Below are 17078 nucleotides of genomic sequence, written 5' to 3' on the forward strand. Positions count from 1 at the left end.
TTCTGGTGCAGGTGATCGCACTGTGGGCAGGGCTGTGGTGAAATTAACTTTAATGCACCGCCATGCCGCCTCCCGCCCCTGAACGCAGAAAGCCAGCTGGCATATGATACAGTATACTGTAACTCATGTGAAAGGGCACTCAGACCGGAATGTTTTTTTTTTGTCTGGGACAAATTCACATCCCTATAGATTCCAATGATTTGTCTGTGTCTTGTGCACACCATTGCGTTCCGTTCCACATTAAAAAATAAAATAAAACCAGCATGCTACATTTTTTCTGCTCAGGAACACACAAAAACACATGTAAATGCTTGCAAACACACCAGAATGCACTGGAACGCATCTAAAAGGCAATTGATGCTAAAAACAAATGCACCAGACACATTAAAAAATGCATCAAAACGCACATGACCGGGTTTGCAGAAACACATCCAGATTAATTTTGAAGATGCTCTGAACTGGCCCTTATGGAAATACTTTTTTAGAATTTTTTATTTGAGAATTGACATGGTAGCACTGGTCAATGAGACAAAATCAATGTGACAGCATCAGGTCTTGCTTGCAAGATATAGATCATGGTAACATCCTGACCAACCACAACTCTCATATTTATGCAGAAATGATTTCCTGTTGAGTGCAACTTTTTTTTTTTTTTTTCTCCTATATTGAATTTTTACATAAATGTTTTTTTCTTCACATTTCAATAGTCCTGTTACTCATTTATTCTTTTTTCAATAGCAACACTAGAAGCTAAATCCATTCGTTGTTTCAGCTATCTAGCTAGTGCTTTTACAGAAGTCAAACATTCCATTATGGGATTTGTGCTATGAAAACATGGGGCACCCTGACAGGCTCAACAATTTGCGCTCCTAGAACTGCAGAAGGCTACTGATTTCAAGTAGTAAGGTATGTAGTGCACCATATACAGTATATTGCTATATAAACAATGGATGTAGTGGGCAAATACACAAATGTCCTCAATATAAATTTCAAGACTTAAAGTGATATTAAAGACAAAAGGATTTTAAGCTTTTTCAAATACTGATGAAATCCCTTACAATGATTGCTGGGCCTTGATGTTTAAAAGTTTTAGTTTCCTGCAGAATGTTTTTAGAGTGACTCCTTTCTCAAGCAGAGTGATGATATGCTTCACCCTTGTGCGTCCTAGTAAGCTGTGTGCATCTCCACAAACACAGCAAATCAATCTACTCCTCTCCTCCCTGGCCCCCTCTCCTCCCTCCTGCAAGCTAATAGATGAACAGTTGCTGGAGTCTGCACTGTCCTTTGTGATCTAGTACTGGACAGGAAGGTCAGGGAACCTGAGCTGAGAGAGTTGGAAGCAGCTGTTCAGAAACATAATTGTAATTGTTTAGGCAAAAATTTAAAGAAATGCTGGGAAATGTATATTCGTTCCATCTGGATTCATTACTAAAAAAAAAAAAAAAAAAAAAAAAAAGGTTTGCGAGTTTAATACTACTCTAAAAATCCTAAAAGCCTTTTAGTGGCGTTTCCTAGTTTAACAGGTCCCAGGCAGTACATTAAAGAGCATTCATGCAGTATTCACCTAAACCCAAGGAAGTGGTGGTGGCTCCGACATGGTCTCTTTAATCCGCACACCTGACATCACATAAGCCTGTTCCTTGTCAGAGTGCACAGAGGCGGGGGGCGTGGCTGTAGTGCCATTGACTTCAATGCACCGCTAGCCTCCTCCCGCTCCTGAATGCAGGGGGCCGGCCGGGTTGGGCTACAGTGCGTTCCAGAGGCTGACCACTCTGGAACGCACTATTTGTGGTGTGAACCGCCTGCAGTGCGATCACACGCACCCAAAAGTGTGGCACAGAGCCTGCTTTCCAGTCCAGTGCGATCGGCGAAAATAGTGCTGACCACTCTGGAACGCACTATTTGTGGTGTGAACCACCTGCAGTGCGATCACACGCACCCAAAAGTGTGGCACAGAGCCTGCTTTCCAGTCCAGTGCGATCGGCGAAAATAGTGCTTGCAGAATCTTTGCAGATCACACTGGACCAGAACGCAGGCACTAATGTGCCACGCGTCTGGTTGATTGCACTGTGGGAGGAGGGTGTGGCTGCCGTGTCATTGACTTCAATGAACCGCCACGCCCCTACCACCCCTGAACGCAGGGAGCAGGCCGGGTCGCAAAATAGTGTGTTCCAGAGGCTGACCTCTCTGGAACGCAGTGTTTGTGGTGTGAACCGGCTCTAAAGGTGGAGATGCGGCTTAAGCTGGCCACACACTGGTTGAATTTTAGGCGAGTCAGCAGGAAAAATAGAAAAAGAGATTGAGGACACAAAGTCCTCAATCTCTTTTTCTGTATCCCCTGTTACAAATCAACAGGAATCTTCTATGAGTGTTCCTGTTCATTCATAACATGAGGACATGGTATGTTTACTATAACTACAACTATGAATGAACAGGAGGGGATGTAGATCACTCCCATTCATTCATAGTTGAGGATATATTACACATACCATGTCCTCAATTATCTACAAACACTCAGCGATCCCTGATCACTGACTGCTTGTACCTGCTCTCCTCTCTGACACCCTCAGCCTCCTGTGACAGCGCGGCCTGTCTCCGTCCACACACTGCTCTGCCGGACTGAGATAGGAGGCTGAGCGATGTGGGAGGAGACGCCGGCCGCTCACATCGCTGTCCTCCCGCAGCGCTCGGCCGGCTGTCACTTTCTCTCCTCCCCGTTGGGACACAGAGCAGCGCCCAGCGGGGAGGAAAGAAAGCAGGGATGCGTCGCTGTATGGGCAGGAAAATTGCATTTTCGGCAATATGCCAAAAGTGCAATTTTCGCCCGATACATCGGTGTATCCCTACTTTAAAGAGCTTCTGTCATGAGTTCTCCTGCACACAGTGTCAGCTGTCAATTACATAGGAGTGCTGGTGAGGGTAGCAGAGCGTAGTAAAAAACAGAAGCACATAACATGACAAAGGTGTTGAATTCTTCTAATTTTTCCCGTCTCTAACTTAATTATCTGCACACAAAAAAAATAAAATAAACTGTCCAGAGGAGCAATAGGATTTATAAATAAAGCTGTGTTACAATGACAAATAAATTGATATTTGGTCTGGTGAAAGGGTCTCTTTAATTACTCCTTAAGGTAACTTCAAACAAAGTTGTCTGAGAGATAACATTTCAGCCCTGCAAGAAGCAGGATCTAGATAACTCATGGGTTCCACTGTGACTCATGTGAGAGTCAGCTTCATTCCCTGCAGAGTCACGGACAAACCCATGGCAAAAGCAGTTTGTACAGATGACTATCATGTCTGTGTAGATAGGAAATGCCTGACAAGAGGTGGGGCAGGCTACATATTTCATACATTTTATATAATGAAAATAAAGCCTATAATTCAACAATGATACCCATCTCAGGCTTATTATCAGCTGTACTATCACAGTTTTTTTATAGGTTTTATTTTTTCCCCTTTAATTTCACCTGGTGATCCAGCAAATAACAGACTTCATGTCCCTTCATGTCTACACTCATTTCTCCAGTGTATCTATAGGAGGGAGCCATGACTGTCACACAGGCTGGACTCCAATCATGTCCACCTTTGTATATCTCCAATACATGGTGGGTTCTTTTGGTTCAGCTCACAAGAAGGGACAAGGACACAGCATTTCTGGCACAATCAACAGGTATTTTCTGTACTTGCTGAAAATGTTCTTCGCCTGAAAAATGAAAACGAATGCAGCCAATACATCTAAGGCCCGGTACGCTGCAACATATTACATTTGTATTTTAGGGTTTAGCTGTGCTTTAAAGAGAATGTAATTATAGTTTGAAATATGGATGTATTTATGGCTTTTGGGTGATATTCCTGCTGAGAAATAATCTCCACTGTAAAATGAAGAGAGTTGTAACAGTTATTTCCAATGCAGTTTGTTTATTTTGTATTTATTACAGGTATTTATATAGCGCTGAAAATTTATGCAGCGCTTTTACATAGTGTACATTCACGTCAGTTAAATAAGGCAATGTGTGGATTTACTGCTCCTTTGGCAAGAACCAGTCTGCAAGAAAATCAGCATTTATTACATGCATACACACTAGCAGAATACATTACTGCCTATATATATATATATAGTAATACCTTGGTTTACGAGCATAATTCGTTCCGGAAGCATGCTTGTAATCCAAAGCGCTTGTATATCAAAGCGAATTTCCCCATAGGAAATAATGGAAATTCAGATGATTCGTTCCACATCCCAAAAATATTCATATAAAATGATTACAATACTGTACTGTAATATAATAACGTATAAAATATAAAGAAAAATAAACCAATTACCGGTACCTTTTGTGGCCGGTGTGAGAGGGACAAGAGGGAGGAGGATTATTGCGTAGGACGACTTTCACTATCACTAACGGAATCACTGCTATCTCTTGACTCAATGGAATCTTTTTCATTTCGTGAAACCTTAACAAGGAATCTATCCAATGTGACATTGCGTTGTCGTTAAACAGACTCATCGCTCGCACTGCTACAGCCTTATTCAGGTGGTGCTTTTCTACAAAATTTTGTGTGTATGCATATATATATATACACACACACATTATACATACATACATACATATACACACACCATTATTTTTATAATCCTTTTAATTTTTTATTCTAAAACCAGACAATAAAAACGGCATGCAGACACAGAACCCTTGACAGTCATTGACACTAAGGTACCACAATCCTCCTGGTACTCACCGCAGTAGGTATATATTAGTTTGGAGTCTATAAAGCGCACTTTTAGATTGTGCAGGACGGCCGGCTCATGGAGGTAACTGAGTGCAGTAAGGTCATTTTCACCGACAAGGATATCTGGATTTCTTAGCGGTGGCAGCTCCTTTTTCTTGCCATCCAGACGATATTCCAAATCCTTGAACACAAAATACAAGTCATAAGCACTTTTCTAAATATCAGCATTTAAGCACAACTATAAACGATAAAATCAAATCTAGAAGAACACCTACTGGCAGTTATATTTTCATAAAATAATAGATGATATATGCCAAAGAAACAGTACAGCAGAACATGAAAATGACAAAGCATGTATCAACACAATGTGTAAAGAATAGGATAGTGTCACCAGCATGGCAAAAATACATTTACTTTCTGGCCCAATCGGTGTCAGTAACTTATCTGAAATTATGTGTAAGTAATATCTTCTTTCTACCATTCGACAATATTTTTTTTTGCTTAGTCTCCATTCACACATAGGCGTTTTTACATAAACACGCAAAACATAAAAAACAATGCATTCCTATGGTGCTCGTAGGAAAAAGTACGCGTATTCTGTCCCCAAAAGTCTGTAGTGTAGCCACACAGGCGAGCAAAACTCTGAGTCTATTAAAAATTCCGCGTTTCACTGAGCGCACAAAAACACCCTGAATTCCAAATGCCTATGTGTGAATGGAGACTGAGCTGCACATGAGCAGCACAGGGCACAGACTCAGAATGGGAGATAAAAAAAAACTCCTGTGTGCATGTGCATCATCGGGGCCTGGCTAACCAAGCAGCCAAAAACATGAAACACAGAAGATGACCGGGGAGCAGATAGAAGTGCCATTGAGTGAAAAGTGCAGAGAGGATCGTTTTGGCAGGTAAGTCTGCCATAATGATGTAATATGCTGCACAATATGGCTAAAATCTCCTAAGAGACCTTTTTTTCTAAATAACTTCCGCTTTAAATTTCATGTCTGGGCAAAAAAACTAAACATTCAGTACATCTCTCCAGTGCATACACATTTCCACATGTTTTGTCTCTTAAAATGTTGCAAAAAAAAAAATATCTGGTAATCTCCAAACTCATTAAAGACACATTAAAGTCAATTTTTTCCCCCTCCCCCAATGTTAATGTAAGCACTTACCTTAATCCGATCTTCTTCTTTCCTGTCGTTTTCATCTGTCCCTCCAGCGCCGACTCCTCTGTCCTTGCTGGCACTTCCTGTCCCACGGCGTCTGCATGCGGGTGCACGCGTCCATAGACTTACCTTGTGTCTCTCCTCGTCTCCCGGCCGAAAATGTGATCTGCGCATGCGCCCGCCCCAAGATGCTTTGTGGCCGCCCGAGGATATTCACATTTTTGGACGGGAGCTCACAGGGAAGACACAGGTGAGTATTAACCTCTGTTAAAGCGCTTTTGGTTTTATTTTTACACTTTGTGCATAGATCTACTGCTTGCTAGCAGTAGATATATGCAAAAAAACGGTGGGCTTTAAAGTGACATTAAACCCTCAGATTTTTTAACATAAACCAATACTGTAATGTGTGCCTTACTGTAATCCATGGTTGTTTCCCTTCTCTTTGCTGCTCTTCCTTTTAAATCCTCATGTCTTCTCATGCTTGGGGAGAACTTCCCTTTTCAGCTCAGGGCCTCTTCCTGTAGTGCTGGCTCAGGTTACAAGTCTATACAAATGTATACACAGACACCGTGTATCCATTCCTGAGACAAGGCAGTCTGCTGCAAAACAGAAGTTCTGCCCAGCATGAGAAGAGATACAGATGTAAAAGGAAGAGCAGCAAAGAGAAGGGAAACAACCATGGATTACAGTAAGGCACACATTACAGTATTGTTTTATGTTAAAAAAATCTGAGGGTTTAATGTCACTTTAATTATCCTTTAAGCTCCGAACTTCTTGTTTGAGCTGACAAAACAGTGCCTCTGGTTCACTGAAACCCCAGACTGTGCCTGGGATTATAGTGATAGGTTACAGTGATAGTGAGAGGAAAGGGGCTCTGTAGGATTAGACAGAATTGGGCAGAGCTGACAACGCTGCTTGGGATGTCATCAGCACAGCAGGGGCACTGTCTAGCCCGTTCGAGAAAAAAAAGGAGCTCACTGGATTTTAGTTAGATTAAAAGGTATTTTTATGCAGTTTTTTAAGAGGAAAAAAAAATGGAGGAATGTGCACGTTGATTTTGCCCAGATATACACCTAAATAGGAATTCCAAGCAAAACATTTATCAAATTTTATTAAAGGAGAACTATGGGGTTAAGGCTTTTCCCCATAGTTCTCCTTAGGGTAACGGGGAGGACACAAACTAGCGTCCTCCCGTCACCCTTGGCTCAGTATACCGCAAGCTGTAGCTCACGGTATACTGACACGCCGCAGCTGAAGCGGATCCCGACAATTGTGCCGGGATCCGCCCAGCTGCGTGACTGACAGCTGGGTCTGCCTATCTAGAGGCAGAACCAGCTGTACCCGCCCCCTCCCCATTCCGTTCCGCTAGTCAGCGCTGGCGGATCGGATCGGGGAGGGGGGAATCCAGCCCCTCCCCTGTCACGGCAGAGAGCCGTGACAGGATTGAGAGGTGAGCGAACGCCGGTATGACATATAGACGTGAGGACGCTGAGGAACATTTCAATGCTGCAGCAGAGGAGGAGACATGTTTCACTGACCAGTAAAGCAGGGAGCTGGCTCAGCGGGTCGGGTAAATATAACAAATAGACAAAATCGAGTAGTTAACCCTTACAGTGCGGGTGTAGCCTAACTGCAAGGGTTAATAAAAGTTTTGCAAAGAGTTCTCCTTTAAACAGTATTTTCTCTTCTCCATGAAAAAGACTGATTCGTACTGAATGAGGGTGATCCATCAATATGTGACATCATGTGATGACATAACAGGACAAAAGTGATTTCTTCATGCATTGAGAATGTAGGTTTAGGGAAAAATTAAAAACAGGATGATATCTACAAAGACAGTTGACTTAAAACAGTATAGCATTTGTCCGGGGCTTCATATTTTGCTGACTTATTCTTGTGAAAACCAAGCCAGGGAATTTACATCAAAACGCTGATCTTTTCTATAAAACATATAAGATACATACTTGCGATGCACCGATATCGGTTTTTCAGTATCGAGTACGAGTACAGATATTGTTTTTTCTTCTGTACTCGCAGATACCGATTACTGATACCGGAAGTCCCCTTAAGGAAGCAGGGCAGAGTGTAGTGATTCACCACCCGGCTTCCCGATTAGCCAGGAAGCCGTCTCTATGCTCCCTCGTCACCAGGTGACAAGGAAGCATGGAGCCATCATTACCTGCCCCCTGGCTTCCTGATTGGCCAGCTTCCCGACTACACAGGAAGCTGGGCAGCAGATTCATTACACGCCACCCGGCTTCCTGATTGGCCTGGAAGCCAGCTCCATACTCTCTCGTCACCAAATGATGAGGGAGCATGGAGCCGGCTTCCGGCCCAATCGGGAAGCTGGGGGGGACGGGGCGCAAGTCATTACCCAACCCCCGGCTTCCTGATAGGCCGGGAAGCCAGCTCCATGCTCTCTGGTGACGAAGGAGCATGGAGGCGGCTTCCCAGCCAATCAGGAAGCTGGGCAGCGTGTAATGACTCGCCGCCCGGCTTCCTGATACTGGAAGTTCCGGTATCGGGATAGGCATCCGGAGCATTTAGGCGAGTATGGGTACTTGCCCAAATACTCGATATTGTCACCGATACAGACACCAGTAACGGTATCGGTGCGTCCCTAATACATATAAACAAATGTCTAAAATTCATAAAATGAGAACACTATGAGGCAAAGTTATAAATCTTCCACCCTGCTGAACTCTGGGCAAATGCCGTTTGCACATCATTCGCACCACTAGATGGAGCTGAGGTGCATAGGAAAATCCTTAGCCCCATCTAGTGGTGGGATTTATAAATCAGCCCCTATGGGTATCTTTATTCTGATCTATGAACTAAAGACAGTGGATTGCTAATAAAACTTTCAGAGAAATCTAATCAAAAAAGAACTGTGCATTCAGATACTATATGGATAAATGCAAATAAACACATTAGAAGCCATGGCAAATTTCATTTAGTTTTCTGTGCATAAAGTGGCGCTATACTGCTGACAACCAGCGCTGAAATAAGTCATATGAAAGGAGGTAAACATTCTAGCACTGAGTACACTGCTTGAGGGCACAGAAGGATTCCCAGACAGCATATCTACAGAACACAAAATGATTTGTAGCCTGAAAAGCATCATGACATTCTAGCCGATTTCTGAATGGTATCCAGAGAACACATACCGCTCCTTCCTCAGGACGCAGATGAAGAACTGTATCCCCTGGTTTATAATCCTTCTGTATTTCGGCAGATATCCAAACTTCTTCAGGATCAGGGATCCACACCCGTGCACGCTGAAACAATAAAAAGATAACGATTGCTTTATTACAATATAATTGTCGATGAGGTCAGAGGCCTTTATTGTCATCTATTAAATCATAAATACCCAATTGCATCAATTGGGGAATGTAATCCTTTTATTACACTGCTTTTAGTACTCTGTATTACTACTTTCATCAGCTGCTAATGCCATCTAGCAATCACTGCAACTGTGCTATAAATCTAAAAGTTCAATCAATTTACAAAAACAAATTAAACAAAGGAAAGGCAACGGCTCATAACAACTAGATGTTTAATTGCATTATCAAATATGAACCAGGAATTTGACACCCAAAATTCCTGGGAAGGGGGTTGTTGTGTACAGCACTGGCGCCATGAATACTGTCCAAATATCACACCAAAGTCCTTAGTATTACTAGTAATATCTGCATTAGTCCCAGACACACTTGTGTTTAGGGGCAGCTTCATGAATTCCTCCATGAGGTGTTTATGAAATCAGCTGCTGGCAGGAACCACTATACAAAAGCAATAAGAAGCTGATAGCGGCCGCAGCTGTTTGTGGTCATTTGCATGTAATGAGAATGGCAGCCATTACCTGTGGATGACCCTGGACGCAAACAATTTGCATCTACAGGCTATGATCTGCAGGAAATCACTAAATGTCTGATTACATATGAATGGTGACCTGCGCTGTCAGCATCTTAGTGCTTTGTATAGTGATTCTACTCTGCGGCTGATCACATAAACAACCACTGAGTGTCATGAAGGAATTCAAGAGACTGCCCCTAAACGTAACTGTGAATGGGGCCTATGAAAAGCAAACTGCTAAAAGAAACTAATGAGATTAAACTGAGAAATAGAAAACACATTAACACATTTCAAAATATGTATTCTAATGATCTAATTGTCATGGTAATACATTCTACCTCTCAGAACATAAACAATATTACAATACAGTAACTAAACCATACACCAGCACAGAAACACAATTAAAATGGCTCAAGATTGCGCCTGGCATGTTTAATTACAACAAGCAATTATAAAGCAAACAATTCAGCTCTCAGAAGCATTTGTTACAAGGCATAGTCATAACTTACTGTTATTTTGTCTCAGAGCTGGGGAGCGATAACAAATGCCTTGTGGTTGTTTTAAGATTTTTAGAGTGATATCGCAGTTTTAAATTATTCTTACACAAAAAGTTGTAGAATTCCCAGACTAGCTGAAGGCCATATATGCAAGAATTTCCAATGCAACCATCTTATCCCCAATACCCATGTACTTATCCGTATAACTAATATACAGTGGATAGATAGATAAACAGTACAAAATACACAGTTATCACCTGAGTTCAACACTCAGGGGCACATCTTACAACATTGGTCCAACAACACAAATACAGGTCAAGTAAGAACCCTGCTGAATGAAAGCACCAAGACGTGGGTAGTATGACCTCTCACTAAGGGCACCAGTGGAGATGGAACCCCCGCCAGCGGAGTCCTCCAGGATCCCTGGTGTCCCCCGTGAATGAAGTCATGCAAATTATCTCAATGTTCAATTCTCAATTCCCCGCCTACTCAGACACATAAGTGAGGATGTACACAAGTCTTGCTGGTCACTAGCTAGTACCGCAGAAAATGCATCCAACCAGGGTCCCCAGACTTTATGGAACTTTTGAGGGCAAGCTCTATGGATATGCGTAGCTTCATACATTGGGATAACAGATTCTACTAATCCCCTCCAATTTTCCAAGGTAGGTGGAGCCCGCTTTTTCCAGTGCAACACTATCAATTTCCTAGCATAGAACAGTTAAATCCTCAACAGCGTGCTAGTGGCATGAGTAGTCGTAATACGTTCCATGAGACCCAGTAAGCAGAGTCCCATCTCCGGCTGTATGTCCTGCATCAGGAGCACGGATATGAAGTGCATGATCTCTACCCAGAAGATCTTAATAACCGGGCAATCCCAAAACACATGACTAAATCCCGCAGGAGAAAAGGTACACCTCCAACACATTGCTGAGCTTGTGCTACATATCCGGGCCAGTCTCGTGGGAGTGTAGTACACCCTGACCAGTAATTTATACTGTATTAGTCTATCTCTAGCCGAAATCAAATGTGTGAAAGGATAATCCCAGGCCTCCCTCCATTCCTCCTCATCTAAGTCCTGCACCTCTCTACGCCACTGTGCCCCACAGCTGTTCAGGGGGCTTAATCTGGCAGGAAATAGTGTACTGTAGACCATTGATAAGGGCTTACGAAGCCCCTGGGTTCTCAGCATGCACTCCAATGAGGAGGCACCAAAGCTCCCCGATGTGGGTGCAAACTGAGCTTGGAAGGCATGGGAGAGTTGCCTATATCTGAAAAGAAAGGATCCCGGTAGTTTAAATTTAATACGCAAGTCTGCGAAAATCGCAAGACGCCCATCAGTGAGTATGTCCTCCAACTTTTTAATGCCCCTCCTGGCCCAGACATGACAGTCCGGTATAGTGTGGAAGTGCTCCAGATTTGGGTTCCTCCACAGAGGAGTGTGCGGTGACACCAGCAGCTCTCCTCACCCAAGTACACCTGCCACCTGCTGCCACGCCTTCAAGGTGGCCCGCAGGATTGGCATCCGAAGCCTCGGCACCTGCGAGCCCCACACAAAGTCATGGAACATGCCAGTCACCCCTCGGAAAAAACTTGCATGTACCCAAACCGGGGAGATGCGTAAGAAATACAACACAGTAAACCTTCATTTTAAGCAGATTGACCTTCCCTAACATGGAAATAGGCAAGTGTTTCCACGCCAGCAACTTTCCCTTAATCTTTGCAAGGGCCGGGGTCAGATTCAAGGATTGATAATCTCCCACCCTAGCCGAGATCTTAATTCCTAGGTATGTGATCTGCGAGACCCACTGCAGAGGGACTGATCTATCTGCCGAGGCAATAGTGCCGTCATCTAAGGGCAGGATATGGGATTTGGCCCAGTTAACTCTCAAGCCAGAGAACACCGAGAATTGATCCAGAATCCTCAGCGCCTCTCTAAGTGATGGGCCTGCGTCCTCCAGGAACAAAATTAAATCATCCGCGTATAGAGCAAGCTTCTCCTCAATAGTCCCCACCTTGAACCCTTCCAGCGCCGTTGACTTACGCAATAGCAATAGTTTAACATCAGTTTAAGATGCTGCTAAGATTATTCAGAATCCACCGACAGGTACAAATGACCTCCTCCTGACCTGTTTCAAGCAGGTTTTGTATTTGCACAGACTTGGATGGGGGGGAATTAAGTACCTTAACAAAACTGCCTCTGTTACTGAAACCCTCCCACTGTGAGCTGCAGTGTCTGGGAGGAGGAGCGCAATGAGGGAGGATTTGGCTCAGCCAGGCAACAGTAAATTAAGTTATTTGTTCATTTATAAAGTTTGTGTATCACATAGATTTGGTACTTGTTTAGACTGTCACACAAAGGAGCCTTTGGTAGTACTTTTAGTGACAGCCTGCATAAATCTAACACTTAAACTGATTGCCATGCCTATCCCGGCTCCTACTAATTAAAGTGACACTAAACCCAGGAGTTAAATCCTACAAATGCCATTGAGTACTTTAACTATTAACAAAAATGTATCTTATTTGTGTATCAGTTGGCTGTAGATCCTCAAATCATCTCTGAATTGGTGCTGACACTGTCCTTCCGTCTGGAGGGTGGCTACTTTTGTTCTCCATGGTCCCTGTGTGTTTTATGAAATAGCGACCATCCCAAGCTCGCTCCCGTGAAGGACTACAATCTCACCTTTAGTTTACTGATTTGTACTGAGATCGTAGTCCATTACGGGAGTGAGCTTGGAGTGATGACTACATTACAACACACACAGGGACCATGAGGAACAAAAGTAGCCACCCTCCAGGAGGAAGGACAGTCTCAGCACCAATTCAGAAGTGATCTGAGGATCTACAGCTGAGTGATACACAAATAAGCAGGGCTTGAAAAATCCACTCGTCCTCTCGTCTGTGACGAGAGGACGGCAGAGCTCGACAAGTAGCTTCCCTGCCGGCTGTTGCAATTACACGGCTGGCCGGGAGCTTTACATTCAAGCGATCGGGCATCTCTAGAGACGCCCGACCACTTGTATAGGAGCAGCTGTCACAGCCGTGCCGGTCCCGAGATCCGCTGTGGCCGATGCGGCCGGTACCGGCACGGCTGCTCTGACAGGAGATCAAAGGGAGATCGGTACATGATCTCCCTCTGATCTCCTCTCAGGGCCTGTTCACACGACGTCCGTTTTCTGTGCTGACCTGATCCGTATGCTTCTGCACTAAAAATGCATCCATATGTGTTTTATGGGCTACAGTTCTCATGTGCGCAGTCCGTTCAGCTTACGACAGAAAAAATACTGCATGTCATATTTTGTCCTGTCAGGAAATGGTCCAGAAAAGCAAAACGCGTCTGAAACGCACTGCACTGCAGCTAACATACTGATAGCCCCACTCCAGCAAAAACTGGAACGCATCAAGAACGCGGCAAAAACACATGGCACCGCGTCTGCAGATCCGCACCTGAGAATCATGTGAACAGGCCCTTAGTCCCAGAATGCAGGAAGTGATGGATATTACATCCCTTGCTGCATTCAGTGTCACTCTCCAGCTACAGAAGTTGATGAAGCAGATCTCTGCTTCAGCAGCTTCTCTGGGGGTCCTTAAGACCCCTGATGTCTCCATAAAGAGGACCTGTCATGTATATTGGCTATAACATAGGGGACTTCTTAGCCCCCTATGTGATAGCAATAAAGTTGTGTAAAAAAAAAAAGTAATACAAAAATAAAAAAACAAATTAAGGCTCGACATGCTTGGTGTTTTTTTACCCGACGTGACCCCGACTTTTATATTTTACCAAAAATATGGGTAAATATGGGTAAGAATAGATGTTTTATAACATTTTTATAACACAACGTAGGGAAACTTTTTTTTTTTTTTTTTAAATGTACGGTACTTTTTTCATTATATAGTAAAAAAAAAAAAAAAACCCAGGGGTGATTAAATACCTCCAAAAGAAAGCTCTATCTGTCCCTAAAAATGTTAATATAAATTGCAAGGCTATAGTCCGGTCATGTTGACTGGTGAGACACCCTAAAATTGTTCAAGCCCTGCAAATAAGATACATATAATAAGTTCAGGTTTCTAAGATTTAACTCCTGAGTTTAGTGTCACTTTAAAGTGTTTGGTTTTATTATTATTAATTCAACTTGAAGAAAAGTTAAATTACTAAACTTTCTACTGTTCCCTACTACCATGAAATCCTCACATGATAGAAATATGGGTTACAGGTTGTCATGCTCATCCTATGGTCTCACTAGTTTCCAATCAACTAAAGAAATAAATTAACGCAAGCCAAGACATATCACTTTACTGGCTGTGTTCTTGTTCAGGGGTTATTGACTCACTACTTAATGAACTAGCTTTGAAAAAGAAATAAAGGGCAATTCCATACTGCTGTCATGACTGGTTTATTTTAAGGAAATTGAATCCATTTTGTAATCTTGTTTAAGAAAAAGAAGGGGGGAAAAAAAAACGGAAAAGGGAAAGCTTCAACATTGCAAGGAATACATGACAAACATTTAGAATGGTTACCAAGTTCACTATTACAGTAGGTACTGACTGATCAGTAAGCGCTTGATACTTAATCTATCCTGCTGACGGTAAGGAAATTAAAATACACAAGTTACAATTTATGAACGTCTTTCTCTACCACACGAGGAAACACTCCGTTTTTTTATACAGAGAAAAGATCTACAATATCCTTCACCTTATTAATGTACATTCAGCTATTTTAGGATACCAATTACTTTACTTAATAGCATACAATGCACCCCCACCCCCATCATCATCCTTCTCCCCCCAAAAGAGATATTATTCAGCCTCAGATATTCATGTCTACCTACACCAATGGAGAATCTAAAGAATAATTATCCAGCTAATAAATTCACTAGACATTTTGCATTGCTAACTTAGCAAATTTTTCCCAGAGGTACTTCCGAGGTGAATGAAATAAATTTACATGCTAAGCGAGATTCTCTTTAGTGCTCATTGGTGAATACAATGCATAGTTCACCAGAGCTTTCATCTGAACATCTGTGTTTTTGCTATGAGCTGATGGCATTGATCCTACTTCCGAACACATGCCCTCCTCCATTCACCCAATCAATGATACTTCAGAAAGTACACTCCAAGACTGTAGTAGCAGCAGAACAGTCTTTGCTGTCTTCTATAGTGATTCTATAGCCAGGCTTCATTTTCAATTAAAACTGAACTTTGCTTTATGTGGAAATAAGGCACAAGACACAAATTAATGCAGCTCTGTAATCATTAAAGTGTATGTAAACCTAAAATATACATTTCTTTTAAAGCTTATCTCTGGAGAGAGAAAAAACAACTCCACTTGCAGTGAGGCTCACTCAGTGCTGCAAGGGTTAACTGATCGTTAATGTCTATGGTAGATGTGTTCAGGACTTTTACTTACCTTATCCCCACTCGCCCAGCAGTCGGCACTTACCCCCCTCCCATACGGTCCAACATGTAGATTGTCCCTCAGCGTCCTCATGTATGATTCAGGGCTTTGGTCCCCGCATTGTACATGATGATGTTAGCAGGCCTCCGACTGTGAAATGTAGGAGGAAGAGGCTACAGGTGCCAGTCTTAAAGCCTGTGGGAGCAGGGATCAGGTAAGTAAAAGTAGTCCTTTACACCGACACCACCACCAACCCCACCCCCAGACGCTAATGAGCAGTTAACCTTCGCAGTGTGGGGGTATCCCCACTACATGGGTAGTTTTTTTCTCTCCAGAGATAGGCTTTAATCCATTATGTGAATTGCTCTCTGGACCCCAGAATATGAAAAAGAAACCCCATATTAGATTTTTAGCACATTTTCTATTTTTGTAGAACACTGTGGAATGATGTTATTACACTGCATTCAGACATCCTACCTAATGTACTGGCTGACCCCCATAATTCTGTGACTCACAGATGAACCTCCAGTTACGCGACTTGAAAATATATTTTCTGAAAACAGAGGCCCTATGCAATCGTCTTTTACATACACATGCATGCCTTACACGTGCGTGTTTGTTTGCATGCGAATGGCAGGGGTGGCAGGGTTGATTTTTAACAATTTGTATTTATTTTATTATTTTTTACTTTTTTAATTTTTTTTCACTTAACTATATTGCTATCACACAGGGGATAACAAGCCCCTATGCGATAGTGTTTGAAGGCAAAAGGTTCTCTTTATGCAGATATCTGGGGTTTATTAGACCCCTGATGTCCCTCCTGCCCTTGGATACAGACGATCAAGCACAGGAATGTGCTTGGTCACCTGAGTAAATGACACTTTGGCCGGCTTCTGACAGCTCTGAAGCAGGAAGCACTGAGAGCACAACAGTCCCTGCTTCACTCATCACACAATGGACATTCCTTGGTCTGCTCCTGCTCTCCATCCTGACACTGTTTGCCATGGTCCCAGGCCTCCTAGAGGAGCGGGGAACCCTGAAAACTACGGTGCCCAGATCACTTGTACTGAACAAGCATTGCCTGCTGAAAAAAAAAGTAAATACCAAGATAATAGCTGCAGCAGCCATAATCTTGGTATGACCACTTAAGGATGAGGACGTATACAGTATATACGTATGATGATCTTTAAGTGGTTAAAGAATATCTAAACCCCAAAACAAAGATTTTATATATTGGAACGTTTCAGTTCTTACATAAGATGAACAGAGGCAGACGTGTTTGAAGTCCAGCCTGTGTGACAACAATGGTTCTCTCCGCAGTGGTAGTGGAGGTGTAAAGTGTAGCCACTTTAATTAAGGCACCCTTCATTAAAGTGGCTACACTTTACACCTCCACTACCACTGCGGAGAGAACCATTGTTGTCACACAGGCTGGACTTC

At 42.9% G+C, this 17078-nt stretch overlaps 1 protein-coding gene across 3 annotated transcripts in view; it reads right to left on the reverse strand.

The window, feature by feature from the left end:
• MYO5A (myosin VA) overlaps positions 1-17078 on the reverse strand; it is a 148964-nt gene that overhangs the window by 89452 nt on the left and 42434 nt on the right. For all 3 annotated transcript variants that reach the window (XM_018576070.1, XM_018576067.1, XM_018576069.1), the window contains exons 2-3: positions 9062-9172; positions 4738-4909 (exon numbers count right to left, since the gene is read on the reverse strand). In XM_018576070.1, the coding sequence (XP_018431572.1) occupies positions 4738-4909; positions 9062-9172 (283 nt within the window). The remainder of the gene's footprint in view (positions 1-4737; positions 4910-9061; positions 9173-17078) is intronic.

The sequence above is a fragment of the Nanorana parkeri genome, unplaced genomic scaffold (assembly GCF_000935625.1).
Source record: "Nanorana parkeri isolate BGI_ZX_2015 unplaced genomic scaffold, ASM93562v1 scaffold55, whole genome shotgun sequence".
Lineage (NCBI taxonomy): Eukaryota > Metazoa > Chordata > Amphibia > Anura > Dicroglossidae > Nanorana > Nanorana parkeri.